The sequence below is a fragment of the Trachypithecus francoisi genome, unplaced genomic scaffold (assembly GCF_009764315.1).
Source record: "Trachypithecus francoisi isolate TF-2019V2 unplaced genomic scaffold, Tfra_2.0 Lachesis_group1, whole genome shotgun sequence".
NCBI classification, from domain to species: domain Eukaryota; kingdom Metazoa; phylum Chordata; class Mammalia; order Primates; family Cercopithecidae; genus Trachypithecus; species Trachypithecus francoisi.
Genome location: NW_022681454.1, coordinates 124,320,679 through 124,336,644, shown reverse-complemented (window position 1 = coordinate 124,336,644; position 15,966 = coordinate 124,320,679). Strand labels below are relative to the sequence as shown.

General features: G+C 38.8%; 1 protein-coding gene across 2 annotated transcripts in view; it reads right to left on the bottom strand.

Annotated features, from left to right (window-relative positions):
* The window catches only part of INTU (inturned planar cell polarity protein), a 116,101-nt gene extending 111,390 nt beyond the window's left edge, over nt 1-4,711 (bottom strand). For both annotated transcript variants that reach the window (XM_033215204.1, XM_033215205.1), the window contains exon 1: nt 4,464-4,711. In XM_033215204.1, coding sequence (XP_033071095.1) covers nt 4,464-4,609 — 146 coding nt within the window. In that variant the 5' untranslated portion in view covers nt 4,610-4,711. The remainder of the gene's footprint in view (nt 1-4,463) is intronic.
* Between the last annotated feature and the right edge of the window lie 11,255 nt (nt 4,712-15,966).

Here is a 15,966-nt window from a genome sequence, read left to right as displayed (position 1 = left end):
GAAGTGCCAACACTCAGGAATAAGGACTGTTATAGGACTAGAGTACAGGATGGAGGGATAGTCTAAGACAGACCAGAAAAGATTCTAGGAGAAGGTAGCACTTAAGTCGGACCCTGAATGATTTTGACAAGTAGAGATAGGAAGAAAGGGTATTTCAAACAGAGAGAACAAAGTACATACAGGTGTAGGTGTGAAAGCAAGTGGTCAGTTTGAGAATGAGTGGATAATCATTTTCAATAATGAACAGGGAGATCAATAAAAATGAGATAGGAAAGACTTGGGACAGATCTAAAATTTAGAAATCATCCTAAGGAATCTAGAATTTATTTGGAAGGCCACCAAACTTTTGAGTAGAGTAGAAAAATGATTTAGAACTGTGTTTTAGAAAACAAACTGGCAGTGGTATGAAAGAAAGACCAGAAACAGGATAAATCAGAGGCATGCAGATTAGTTAGGAGGCAGCTCCACTGGTGCATGGGAAACAGGGAAGAGGCAAGAGGTAAGAGGCAAGCCTTTTAAGTAAGGCAGTGCCTGTGAGAATGGAGAAGAAAGAAAACCAGAGAAGGAAGTCAACAGTACTAGAGACATCAGATCTGAAGACAAGAGTAAGGAGACAATGATGTCAGTAAATGAGATGGGTAGCCTAGAGGAGAAATGGAAGACAATGAATTCTCTTCACACACTAAGCTGAAGTAGAGATAACAGCAGGGTATTACCATTTTTCATCATAAACCTAGTTATATACCATGTGTCTTTTTAATCTATATTAAATTAAAAGCAAAAAGGAGTCAGTGTTCAGAGCAGAAGAAAAAGTAGAAAATGCTATCCTAAATTGGATGTTAATAGTACGGCATCATGAGTCTACATGAAATATTTTGATTCTTCACAAGTAGTATGTTCCCATGTTAAAAATTTAAGAAAGAGAGAAATTTCAGCATTTCTACACATCATTGAGTTGGGGATATGATGTAACTCTGGCAGAACAAAAATCATAGACCAGCAAAACATTTTGTGTTAGGGCTTTGCTGTACAGAATAGATTTTTTAAAATTATTATTATACTTTAAGTTCTAGGGTACATGATAGATTTTTTTTTTTTTGAAATGGTGTCTCACTTTGTCCCCAGGCTGCAGTGCAATGGTGCGATCTTGACTCACTGCAACCTCCGCCTTCTGGGTTCAAGTGATTCTCTTGCCTCAGCCTCTCAAGTAGCTGGAAGTACAGGCGGACACCACCACGCCTGGCTAACTTTTTGTATTTTTAGTAGAGACGGGGTTTCACCATATTGGCCAGGCTAGTCTTGAACTTGTGACCTCAGGTGATCCGCCCTCCTCAGCCTCCCAAAGTGCTGTGATTACAGGTGTGAGTCCAGCTCAGAATAGGTCTTTCGTGTACAATGGTGATAGGGCTTCGCTGTACAAAAAAAAGAACTTTTTTTCTTCAGACAAAATTTTGCTGTCACCCAGGCTGGGGTGCAATGGTGTGACTGCAGCTCACTGCAGCCTCGAACTCCTGAGCTTAAGTGATCCTCCCTCCTCAGCCTCCCAAGTTGCAAGACTACAGGCATGTACCATCATGCCTGGCTAATTTTTTTATTTTTTATTTTAGAGATGGGGATCTCACTATGTTTCCGAGGCTGGTTTCTGACTCCTGGTGTCAAGCAATGCTCCTGCTTTGGCCTCTAAAAAGCAGGATTACAAGTATGAACCACCATACCTGGCCGAGAGATGAATTATTAACGGGGCAACAACATGGATGAATCTCAAAGTAATTATGCTGAGTAAAACAAAGCAGACAAAAAAGAACATTCATAGTGTACAATTCCATCTTTATAAAACTTTAGAAACTACAAACTCCTATAGAGTGACAAAAAGTAGATAAATGGTTATCAGGAGAGGCATAAATGGACGTAAGTAGGTACATGGGGAGACTCTTAGGCGAGATGGATATGTTCATTTTCTTGATAGATGTACACATGTCAAAACATCAAATTGTACATTTAAAATATGTGCAGTTTTTTTGTATATTAGTTATCCTTCAATGATGCTATTTTTAAAGTCCCAGAAAAAAATGTAAAGGACATACCTCGCTTCTCCAGTCAGTCCTCGTGTTTTAGGTAGAAGTTCCTTAGCTTTAACAACTAACATCTCATTTAAAATTATTCCTGTTTCTCTCCATCAGTCAGTTTTAAAACTGACGTAACAACAACAAAAAATTCACTTTGAAAAATTAAAAATCCAAGTGATAACACTGACAAACTCTATGTAACACGAACTAGGCATATTAGCTGGTAACTTGGCATTGTTGCAAGTGAATGCATGATTTCTGTTATCTTAATACTAAAACTAGCAAATGGCTCCCTCAACCCAACCAACCCACCAGTATTATCTCTGAAGCCTCCCAGGGTACATGCCCATGTGCCAACTTAAGACATACTGCAGCAATATAAACTCTTCTTTAACACACCTAAAACAAACCTATTAAAAGGACTCTACCAGAATTTACCATAATGTAATTTTATCTCAAAGATGATAAACTTTTAAATTCCATATTGACAATCACAGAACATGCAGGTAACTAAAACCTTGAAAATTTAGGATACTTTATGTGAATCAATATGCAGTATCACTTCCTTAGTAAGCTTCATGTAGTCCATGAAATACAATAGGAAATTCATGTCTTTGCTTTAATGAGAAAGACTAAGGTTGGCATTCCTGTACCTTTGATTAAAGAGTAGTTCTGTACAAGTTGGGAAGGCCACTGCTTATAATGATGACTGCAGCTTAGGGAAGTAAACATCTACGATAAGGCAAGAACAGAACATAAACCGTTCTGGCAAGTTCAGCAAATTAACCTTCACGTCCTACAAATCAAGAAAGGACAGACTTAAAATTTGAAGCTTGGTAGGACTTGAAACACAGACCAGCAAAACATCTCATGGTAGGGATTTGCTATACTTTTATTATTAGGAGGATAAAGACACTAGAACATTTGGCATGGTTACTGAAATGTGAAAAGTTTAATGATCATTTTTTACAAAAATATAACACATATATATGTATTTTGAATCATGAAATACTTTCAAGTGACAAGTTCTCCTATCACAAGGTCCGCAGATTGGTCATTTCCTAGGAAACAAAGTTCACTATTTTAATCCCATCGAAGTCATGGTGGCCCATTTGGCATCAGGCATCTTGAATTCTCACACTGACAACACTCAGCTGTGCAACCATACATGAATTACAGATTCTCTCTGGGCTAAAAGTATGCGACTGTAAAATGTCGAGAAACCAAGAGTTTGAGTCTTACACTGTCTATGGCTTCACATACCAAGACCAAATAAGGTTCTATGTAATTCATGTTTCCTTCCAGCAGTCTTGCGTAATAATCATGAATTTTAAAATTATTTTTTAAATGCCTACAGCATATTACAAAAAATATGATATTTAAAAATTTGTTTAAGTCTTCAAGAACGTATTAAGCAGGTTTCTTCACCATACTTTTAAAGACAATGATAAAAATCTTTTACATACTGATAGGTAAAAACAATTGCCAAATAACTGTTGCTCCTACATACACATAAATTATTTGTAACTGTTGTTCCTAAATACACATAAAATGTCATCCTAAAACTAACCAGGTATGGTTGCCCATTACTGGGTTAGTTGACATTTTGGCACCAAAACTTTTTCACGATTAGTCAGTCATTCACTTCAAGCTACTGCTAACTGACTTTTCTAAAGTTCTTCATCCATAGTGGCAAGGGATAGATTTTTCTTAAAAATGAAGTAGCACTGAGTACTGTGAAACAAAATAACCTTTTCATGGCATTTATTAAGAAAGTGAAAACCTTTAGGTATCTGTATTTTTAAAAATTAAATTATGACGTAAAATGGAAAACAAGAAAACCATGGAGATGCATAGGAAAATACAGCAGAAATATCCAGAAGTGCTGAGAGGTTGTCCTTGGTGGTGAGACTATGGGTGGGCATTCCTTCTGTTATATAGCTATTCATTTCCATAACAGAAAACATCTACATAAACTTAACAACTGCCTTATAAAACGTGTAGGGTGTCTCTCCACTCCAAATACTAAAGATATCATGCCACAAAGACCCCACCAAAGAAGCAAGAAGACACTGTGATCGGAACGAAGAGTTTTTTGAACACTGTTACAGATATATCGTCCTGTGGCCTACACAGAGCCCATGATCAGAAAGAGGAGATTCTCCTCATCTAAGAATCATTAAAAAAAAAAAAAAAAACCTACAGTAGCAAAGAATGGCATCGTCATTTCTGCTCACACCACCATACAATGGAACGTTGTGCAATTAAATCCCACTTATTATAGAACCCCAAATACTCGATTCCAACCACGCCAACACCCTTGCAGTCCCCCCAGCCCACGTGTATATTCTCTGGATTGAAGGGATGGGCTTAATTGTCCCTCTTTGAAAACCTTACTCATAATCGCTACTCGCTGAGGAATATGAACCCGAGTCGGTGACCGGATCTTCAAAATCACAGTCCTCATCTTCTTCTTGTGAAGAGGGGTTCCCAGGGAGCTCGTCTGAGCTCGGACGCGAATCGCACGAAACCACAGAGGCCATCGTCAGGAATGCAACAGCTACGAGTGAAGTAATTCAAATCTCGCAGCTACAGCTTGCTGAGGCCGCCATGTTGCCTCTGCATGGAAGGGGCAGAGGCCATGTGACCACCAATTCTTAGCTGCAATTGGTGGCAGCTCGGGTTGCCAGGGAGACGGAGAAGCTTCCCAGAAGAAGCAAGGACAGAAAGCAGCAGCCAATGAGCTGAAACTTCGAGGAGGGTTTCTCAGTTGGAAGGATAGAAATAGCCAAAGTTTCACCGCTTACGCCCCCCGGACCGCTCTTCCTTAGAGCAGCATAACTCGGTAAAACAGGCGGAGATCCACTGGGTTTTTCCCCTTTTTCTCCCAGTGCTGGATATCCAGTTTGGTCTTTGTCCTTCTAATGCCTAACAGCTGTCGGTCAGCCTGGATTTCCTTCGAGGGAAAGGAAACCGCACTTTACCTTTCCTTAGGGCCTCATCCGTGCAAGTAATGGACACTTTTAAGCAACGCGATCTAGATGTTAATATGAACACGCTCCATAGTTTTATGGGTTTCATATTGTTTCGCAATTGCAAACATTATCCCAAGTGGGTATTGTAGAGTGCCACAAATGAGTGGCAATCCTGTGGAATCAACTTCATGTTCATTTTCTAACTCAAAATTTTATAATCTAATTAAGTGTTCTCATTACAAAAGTTGGAAGTGTAAACAGGTAAAATCTACCTGTCATTTATGAATACCTACATCAAGTATTTTTTAAGTACAAAAATAACAGCTAGCACTGACTGAGAGTCAGCCTTGGCTCTGGTTACTTTTTTCATATACAATGCTGAGCATTCACATACTATGAAGTAAATATTTTCTCTATATTAAAATAAGGAAACTAAGCTTTAGAGAAGTTATGCATCTTACTAATGATTACATGGCTAGCAGTCAACAAAGCCAACCAAGGAATGAACTTAAGTGAATAACCATTACATGAAATTTCCTCCCTCAGAACCCAGTAATTCAACTATTAGAGATCTATTCTGAGAAAGAATACAAATTTATAAAATGTGTAAAAGTGAAAAGCTGAAAGCAATCTTAAAATGTCAAATAATGGGGAAAAAGTTAAATATATATAAATATGATCATCATGATTTTAACTAGAATGTGTTCAAAGAGTAAAGCATGAAGGAAATGTTCATGTTGCAGCATGTAGAATGTAGAAAAAGGATATAATGTTATTTTATGGTCTCAAAGGCTGGGTGCCGGGGATTCTGTAATGGGCAATTATAACACAGTGATAAGTATTACAATAAATACAAGGTTCTAACGGAATACCCAGAAAAAACCAAAATAGTATACGTGGGGCCATGACAAATTTCTTAGAGGAAGTATTAATTTATATTGTTATCATGGCATGGTTCCAACAGAGAAAGAGTAATGGGAGATGAGTCATCACATGGCTGGTAGGGGTATATGCATGGAGAACTCAAAAGAACCTGGATTGTAGCTGTTGCAGGGGCAGAAAAACTCTACCTCCATCTTCTTAGGGTCCCAGCTGGGCCTGAGAAATAAACTTACCTAAAATAGATTAACAAAAGAAAAGCAACTGGAACTTGTTATACAGATTTTGAGGCCCTGCTCCACATCAACAGGATCAGAATCTCCAAGGGTGGGGGCTGGAAATCTCTATTTTAAACAAGTGCCCCCAGTGATTCAGCAAACTTGGGGAACTGCCCTAAATTTTCCCTCAGTTCTGTGCTTCATAAACACAGGCCAACTGGCCATTCCCTGAATAGGTCGGAACACACTCCCACCTTGCAAATTTGAGCCTGGCAGAGAGACCTCTCTCCCTGCTCTAGAATCCAAGTTTTACATGGCAGGGGAGCCCTCATAAAGAAACGAAGACCCAAAGAAGCAGTTAGAGTCAGTTAACTTATATACTGGATCGGACAAAGAACAGGTAGCTGTGCAGAAGCAACTAAATTAAATTGGGAAGTTTAAAAGATAAGTTATTTTAACAAGGTCTGTACAGAATTCTCTTGGTTTCACTTCTATGCCCTTGAGAATAAGAATGCTACATTTTTCTAGTATAGGGAGGGTGTCTTTCACATGGGAGCTTTATCTGCTACTTTCAAGAAACAGTACAAAGGCACTTGCTGTTTTTCAAGTGCACTAAACTTAAATGGCCAGGATAGTATAGTTTACGTCCCTCACAGCCAAATGAGTTGCAGTATGCAGCTTATACTTTTAAGCTGAAATTTAGTTGTATTTACATTAACTATGTACATTATATGTACAAATATACATTAAACTATGTACATTTGAATTTCCTAGGTTTTATGATTTTATTTAATTTCTAAATGTTCTTTTTATAGTGTTATAACAGCTATTAAATTTTGTAATTTATTTGTATTAATTCATAAAATGGTTTTCATCTTATATAGGAGCTATAAAGCAGTTTATACCTCATTTATTTAAAATTATAATTAAAAAACTTAAGTCATCCCTGGAAATCCACAAGAGTTTTTTCCTTAAAAGTGGTCTGTATGTTACTAAAGTTGAAGAACGGGAGGAGGAATTTGGAAAGGGGTAATGGGCAAAAGGAGTGTCAGAGGCATTTGAACCACAGCGACTCCATCTTGAATAGGGGCTGGGTAAAATAAGGCTGAGACCTACTGGGCTGCATACCCAGGAGGTTAGGCATTCTTAGTCACAGGATAAGATAGGAGGTCGGCACAATATACAGGTCACAAAGACCTTGCTGATAAAACAGGATGCGGTAAAGAAGCTGGCCAAAACTTACCAAAACCAAGATGGCTACGAAAGTGACCTCTGGTCATCCTCACTGCTCACTATATGCCAATCATAATTAGCATACAGTGAACAGTGGGGATAATGAGCATTAGTTGCTTAAACACTCCCAGCAGCACCATGACAGTTTACAAATGCCATGGCAATGTCAGGAAGTTACCTTATATATTCTAAAAAAGGGAAGAACACTCAGTTCTGGGTATTGCCCACCCCTTTCCTGGAAAACTCATGAATAATCCACCCCTTGTCTAGCATATAATCAAGAAATGACATACAAGTATACTCAGTCAAACAGCCCATGCCCCTGCTCTGCCTATGGAGTTGCCCTTTTTTTCCTTTACTTCTTAATAAACTTGCGTTAAATTTATTCTGTGAACTTGCCCTGAATTCTTCCTTGGGTAAGGTCCAAGAACTCGCTCTCTCTTGGGGTCTGGATTGGGACCCCTTTCTGGTAACAAGAGGTCCTTGAGGTGGTAGGAGGGGATAGCATACAAGGCACAGAAGGAGAGATATGACCTCCCTGCACACCTCTTCCATAAAACTAGAGGGAAGAGCCAAAGAAGGGTGCTGGTGTGGGTGGTGACTTGCCAGTTTCAGGCAGGAAGCTGAGGCAGTCTCCATGTGACAGTGTTTATTGTCTGGTAAGTAGGCTGCAACCTTGCCAGCTGAAAGTGATGGAGGAAGTAATGGGGTCAGAAGTTTGAAGAAAGTGGAGACAGGAAGGAAGGGAAACAAACATTTCCATTAGCATTGAGATCCAACAAAAAATGTATTACTTTTAAAATCAGAGAAACAATATTATTTTAAAAAGCTGGAGTCACTATACTCATTATTTTGAGTTTCATGGTAAAATATACATGCTTACTTTCACCATAATCTTAAACATTAGATATGATTTAAGATTCCATTTCAAAATAAGTGCTTTAGGTACCTCTTTAATAAGTTAACCTTTCTTGTTTTAAAAGCAATTTATTGGAAGCAAAAAATAAAATAAGAAATTAAAAAAGGACATTTACAAATTTTAGCAAAATATCACATTTTCTTCCTACAAATTTTTCATCCATCTTTTTTTTTTTGTAAGCATCTAATAGTTTCACACCCTGCCTCATAAACCTTGCATGGTACCTCCTTAAATAGAGAACAAAGTTCAAACTGTGTAGCTTCTTTTAAAATTTTTTCTCCAATTCTACAAACATTTGAACACCAATTCAGAATTAAATGCTTTATTCCATGTTACATCTTAAGTTAATCAAGCTGATCAACTTGCCTATTCAAAAGAATCAACTGGAGCTTGTTATACAGATTTTGAGGCCCTGCTCCACATCAACAGGATCAGAATCTCCAGGGGAGGGGCCTGGAAATCTCTATTTTAAACAAGTGCCCCCAGTGATTCAGCAAACTTGGGAAACTGCCCTAAACTTTCCCTCAGTTCTGTGCTTCATGCATATGGGCCCATTGGTCATTCCCTGAATAGGCCGAGACCCACTTCCACCTCCTGAATTTGAGCCTGGCCGACAGACCTCTCTCCCTGTTGTAGAATCCATCAACCACATAACCTTGAGCAAATGATCTCCACAAGCTTCACTTTCCTTATCTGTAAGTTCAGATAATGGTACTTACTTCACAGGACTGTTTGGAATCTAATGAGTTAATGCATGTAAAATACCTAGCACATAAAGTGTCAATAAAACAGCCATTTAATCTCATTTACTCACACAGTTCTCTTACTGTGGAATGATACTTACCCAAAATTCATTTGTTGACATACTACATCTTTCTTCAAGATCCAATTCAAATAGCACCTTTTCCCAAAAGCCCTCCCAGACACATCTCCTACCTCATCAAGAATTCCTTTCTCTACTCTTTCCTCATAATCTATCCCATAAAATTAGGTTATAACTAATATCAGTCTGTCTTATATCTAAATTAAATAGTAATACCTCTATCATTGCCACCAAATGACAATCTCCTGGAGAACCTCACTGGGTCTCTTTTTTTTTTTCTCTTCAGTCTTTCACCTGTCACAAGGTTGAACTGGAGCAAAAAATGCCACATGAAAGTATACCTGCTAGGACGTTAGCTATATCCCTGAGTTATGTTAACTCCCTTGTCTAATTTACTTCCATGTGTTAGTTAAATGGATAAAAGTGAGCAACAACAAAATTTACCACCTTGCTTGATCTTTCATCAAAGAAGAAATAATAGCAATCATTTTTATCCTTATTTTAATTTTCAGGTGGTAGTATCAATTAGACATATTTCTAAATTTACATATCATATTTCTACTAACCTTACTAATATTTAATAAGCTTAGATATTTTCAAAAGGATGAAGAAAGGAAAGGAATAGGATGTCATTTTCAGGGCCTTTTATAAGAATATTCTGTCTGTTTCATAATTAGCAATTGCAAGAAGATTTAAGAACTTTAGACCGGGGTATATTTTCATTTTCCCTTTTCCACTACAAAATGACCAGCCATCTTCTGAAGCCCAAATATGTTTAATTTAATGCATATGAGACATGACATCCTTATTTCCATAGATTACCATCTCGATTAGGCAAACAATACAATTCTAACATAAAATACACCAGATAAGGACATAATTAAATATTTAGTATCGTTAGCAGGTTCAGGAGCTATTTCTCTAGTAGTAACAGAAGCTAGCAATGAGAAGTAAATGAAAATAGGGCCACATGAGGTCATATTCATTAAAAAAACTTAAACTACAAGGTAAAAATTATGTAAGAGTTTGTTAGAAATGAATATTGCCTTAATTGTGCCTAAAAGAAATAATTATACTTTATGAACTATGTGGTAATAATGACAGCCATAATTGTTTTAAAAATATGAATAAATAACTTGGTAGACCAATGAAATAGCATTTTAGAAAGTAAGACTTTATTATGTAGAAGATTTCAAATTTCAGAGTTTATATATCAAAATAACATTTCAGCAATCCTAAATGTACAGAATTGCATTATGGTCTAAAATTCTCATTTCCCTCTATAAAAGTTGAATTACTTGTTAAAATGCATGGAACTTACCTGCAATAAGATCACATATTCCACATTTAAATACTAATGGAATACAGATGAGAATCCAGAAGCACAAGTGAGACTAAAATAGATGGCACAAAGCTCAAGCCCAAAACTCAATTCATTTACTCCTATTTCTTTTCATTTTATATCTTCATTTACAAATTATAACAAATTTGGCAAGCTGTTCTACCACTATAGATAAACAGCTGCCAATCAGAAGGAAAGAAGACTCCCTTAAAACAGCAATGCAACAACCCTGGATATTGTTGATGGCTGACAAACTGCTGATGAAGAGGAACGTAGAAAACAAAAGGCAGACATGAGAATCACCAAAAAACCATAGTTTATAAATGACTGCCAAATGCCCTAAGTAGGACCTAAAAAAAAAAAAAAATTCACAGCATTAGTGAATCCTACAATAATTTGACATCAACTGGAAAAAATACTTGATAATCTGTAAGTGCCATGCATTCTGCAGTCAGGGGATCCAAGTTCTCATCCTGATTTTGGCACCAGTAACCAAGTGGAAGTGGACGAAGTCAGTTTCCTCATCTGAAGACAGCAATAATAATCTCTGCCTACTTTATAGGGTTGCTGAAAATCAAATGAGATAACCCTTGAACTCTAACGCCTTATACCTTAAGAAACAGAGCAGTGTGTACTTTATACTATATTTTCAAAAGCTTTTGGTTTTTTAATTATTCATTTTAGTTTTTATTTTTAGAACTTAAAAAGATATTACATACTCTTTTACTAACAGGAATATTACTTAATTGGGCATACCCCCTGAGAATTCTGGATAGTTGCAGTATTTTGAATTTGCATATTTTTGCCTTTGGTAAGAGTATAAAATTTGGGTCGTTGAAAATTTTGAGAATCACCTCTAATTCACTCTCTCCACTGGCTTAGGGGTCAAAAAACCAGCACGCTAGCCCAGACCTGCACCATTCATTAGCTATTAGGCCTTGGGCAAAGTGGAATAGCTATCCTTTTGTGTTTTGTTTTAGTTTTTTATTATAGGACAGTTGTTAACATAATCCCTTACATTTGATAGAACTTTAGTTTTATAAAGCACTTCCATATCATCAGAAATTCACACCAACACCTTGTGAGGTGAGTATTATCCCTTAATATTAAAGAAAGAACAGGGGAAAATACAAATAAGTGAAAAGTCTTGCCAAGTCACACAACTGCTGTGCAGCAGAAGAATTAGGACTCCAAGGAAATGATTAATTTGCAATAGTATTGTGCATGTGTGTTTTTAAAAAAAAATTTGCAAAATACTATTAACAGGATTGTTTGGTTATTTCTTATAATCAAGATGACACAAAAATAACATAAGTAAAAGTAACTGAGAAATGCAATACTGATGCTTTTCCTTGACTCAGACAACTTTTGTGTAACTTTTTTCAAAAAGCAGAATAGCTACATTTATTTTGCTGAGCTGTTTATATTTTAGTACTGACATTTTGATGTTAGCACCTCATGCAGAGAAAAGTTTGCAACTTTGCTTTAATTTTGGGTTGGCTGACGTATCTTTTTCAAAAGCACAGCAATTTAATGCTCTACATTTTAAAAACCATATTTGCAATGGAAAATATACAAGTAATTTTAAAAAGCACACACTCACAAGCCTTACCCTTTAAAGTAAGACGTTAAAATAAAATAGAATAGTCTGTTATTTTCTCTTAATAACACGGCTACTAGTCACTTTAATGCAATTGCCAAAATTTTGTATATAATTTACAATGGATGTTTTAAAGGAAAAAATAAAAGTTTTGTAACATAATACTTTTAAAATAGGCCATGCATTGATATGGTTCATGAGAACTATGATAAGTACGAGTATGATTTAAGGGTTATCAGATCTCCCTAATTTCTATAATATTGTGCCTAAACAAATCTGTATATATACAAGCAAAAGACATTTGATTAGATGTGAACTTGTGTGAAATACAGCTTCATTAAATGAAAGAGAAACCTCTACAGATGTCTAAGATTTTTTAAATGTGTGTTTGAAAACATTAATACATAACCACTAATAAGAGTAATTTATTGCAGTAGCAAAAAGATTTTCGTATAATGTTAGAAAGAAAGCACTGTTAGCCATGATACTGACAAACACATTTATAGTTCCAGATTCCATTGGTTCCTCTAGCATATGGGAGCAGTTATTTGTGATTCAGATAAAGTAGCTTTTCATTCTAATACTGGGCAGGTTATTCTAGAAATATTCCACTACTTCCGAAATAATCATCTCAGTCTTCATGACTATAGCTTAAACATATTCTTCTGCCTGGTTTATTCGGACGGGTTTGTGCTTTGGATCTGAACTCCTAAAGTGTTAACCAGTTTGAAATTTTTTCGCACTCGACATTTAAAACATGAGAAATATGAAGAAATTCTGTTGTAGCAAGGTCTTAAGCTTTTAAAATTAGCACCTCTCCCAGCTTTACAACAAAGTCATGCTGTGAATGAGTTTTTAGTTAATGCTTCTTGGGATTTATTCCTGAGCTATAATTTTATCAAATGCAGGGGGAATTGTTTTTGGGAATTTAGCAGAATACCCTTTTCACTGCTCGTTTAATAATATTTTATTTTGTATGGCAGAGGCTCTTTGGGGTTGGGGGAAACCAACTGCAGAAAATTGCAGGTTTCAGAAGACAGCTCTGAAATCGCAGACACCCGATTTCTCCCTTGCACACTGTCTTTCTTTTTTACTCACACTTCCAATAGAACAGGATTTCTACAGCTTATATGGTTTTGTACAAAGACTTAAAAGGGCCACTTGAAACGTTTACAGATGAGAGGGCTCACATAAACCTCCCCCGACAGATATTTACTAAGCGCCACTTAACTCTTTCTCGCCACAAATGTATTCAAGAGATACTTTAGATATATTTCTAAGAGTTTTTTTTTTCTTCTACAACGTCTTATGAAGGCCAGGCCTTCCTAGAACTAAAGCAGCATTAACTGCCTGGTATTTCATCTATCCTTTCTTAAAATTGAAAGACAATTTGCTCTTCATGTGGACTATTTCTTTCTCTTCTATACACCCATCACTGTAACCATGGGATTTAATATTTGTTAGTCTATTTTGCATAAAGGATAAGGTTGGACGAAAGTACCAGCGGTTAAAATTAATGCCCTAGCAGCTTACGGAAAGTTGGGGTTCTCATTCTTCCGAGAGAAACTCTTAAATTTCTTTTGTGTAGTTGTTGGTGTGTGGGCGCGAGCGCATGCGCGCGCGTGTGGGGGGGGGCGGGGTAGAATTAGAGTTGTTAAAAAAGCAGCTCTTTTCTATTCCAGTCACAACTAAAGTTCAAACAGAACTCTTAGCTTCCTGAAAGAAGCCTGGAGGTGTTAAGAGACAGCTTCGCTTAATCTTTCTCTTCTTCCTAAGGTAGCGTTTTCCGGAGGAGATGGGTGACTGGGACCCGCGCGGGGCCAGTCTCGGCAGCGGGACAGGGTGCATCGCTGGCACCCGACTCTGGAAAGGGTGGGGTGCAGGTCCCAACGGCCCTTCGCGGCCAGCGCCGCACTAAGGCGAATCCCAAGTCAGATGCTTCCAGAAAGACCCCAGAAAGAAAAGCGGCCCCTCCCTCGCCAACATCCCCGGGGCAAGAGGGCGGTCTCGCCGCGCGCCCCGGGGCCCTGCACTGACCTGTGTAACAGGACACGCTGCACTGAGTCCAGGTCCTCTAGGCTGCGGGGGGCAGGTTTGGGGATGCTGGACCTGCCCACCTGAAACATGCCCACTGGAGACTCGCTGCAGGGGCGGACGACAGGTCACCTAGGTGCCAGCCCCGGCGCTCGCCGAGCCGCCTGGCCCCCGCACAGCTCCGGCCGCCGCGGGGAACCTGGAATTGCCAGCCTCCGGCGCGCGGAAACCAAGGGCTGAAGGCGGCGGTGTTAGCGACGGCGGCCCCTCCTTCGCCCGCGTGCTCCCCCGCCGTTCTCGGAGCCCGGCGCACTGGCAGGCGGCGCGGCCACTCCTCACTGTGGGGGCCCGGGCAGGTGGGCGCTCTGTGGGCCGCCACCCCCAGGGCTCGCGAAGTCCAGACTACCCCCTCTTCCACGTCTGGGTTTCCCGGTCTCTTCCACTGGCCCAACTACACAGCCAGTCTCCCGCGCTGGGGGCGAGCCGTCGAGCGCCTCCGGACCCCGCCGCCTGGCGCTGCGCTCTTTCGCCGCCTAGTGCGGGATGCAGCTCTTCACCCTCCCTTCCAGGACAGCCAGGCCGCCTCGGCCAGGGACACCGGCGTCCAGGCGCCGCCCCCAGTGAAGGAAACTACCACCTGCAGCTTCCAGGGCCGCAAACGAGGGAGGGGTGGAGGAAACTCTCAAGGGTCTCTGAGGCTCTGGCTGCTATGTGGAAGACCCGAAAATGAGTGGGGAAGAGAGCCAAGGTAGTTGTCTGTTCTTGGAGTTTAAATTCAGCCTAAAGAAGCCATATACATTCATCCGTCCATGCAAATGTGTATTATCAGTTGCTATGTGCCAGGCCGAGTTCCAGTCCTTGGAGGTACAAGAGTGAATAAAAGGTGGACCGACTTGTCTAGTGTGGCTCTGTTCTCTTTTTTGGGTATTTATTTGCTTTAAAATATACTTGACCCCAGGAGACAGTCTCTACTCTAGGGCATTAGTTATTTCAGTGAACTGTTCTGTGGCCTGTGGCCAAGAGAAGACAAAATTAGCTTGGTGGTTTTTCCCTCGTGGGAAAAGTGACCCGTGTGTGACTTCTTACTCTAGACTGTCCCTAAGTCAGAACCGGCCAGAATGGTAAGGGGAACCACTGAAGGAGAATAAATGGAGAAACTGGAGCGTAGTAGTTTAAAATGTGAGCTACCATAGGTTATAGATTACAGATTAATGATAAATGGTAATAGATTAATTTTAAACTTTAGGGTAATTAGCTGGGACTTGGCTACTCACTGTAGGACCTCTAAATGTCATTATCTGCAGATCTTTTCTCTTGGGTCTATTTCTCCAATCAGGGATGTCTTTCTGGCTGCCAAGTGGCTTAAGAGGGTGAATGATGGAGGCCCCATCTCTTAGCATATAGACTTTTACTTAATTCCTCTCTTTTCAATAAATTGCCTTGCCCCTGGTCTACACTGTACCTGTGTTCATGAGTCCACTGCCTCAAAAATCTGAAAATGTTCATGTCTTTTGATTCAGAAATTAATCCCAAGAAAATAATAAAAAGTGAGGGTCATGATGTTCGTTGCAGTACATTATTATTATAGCAAAAATATGAAAGGTAGAAATGTCCAAAATTAATATAACTACCTACATAGATTAAAGTTCATTCATACAATGATCTAATATATATTTATTAAAAGGAAGTTTAAATAAAATGCTTAATGGCATAAGAAAATATTTATGATTTAAACTTTATTAAATATTCAGGAGACAAAATTGTACATTCAGTTTTTTGTTGCTATGTAAAAATGGGAAATTGATTGGATGGACATGCACCAAATCTTAAAAATGATTATATCTGGAAGTAAAATTATGAATGTTTTTTTCTTGTAC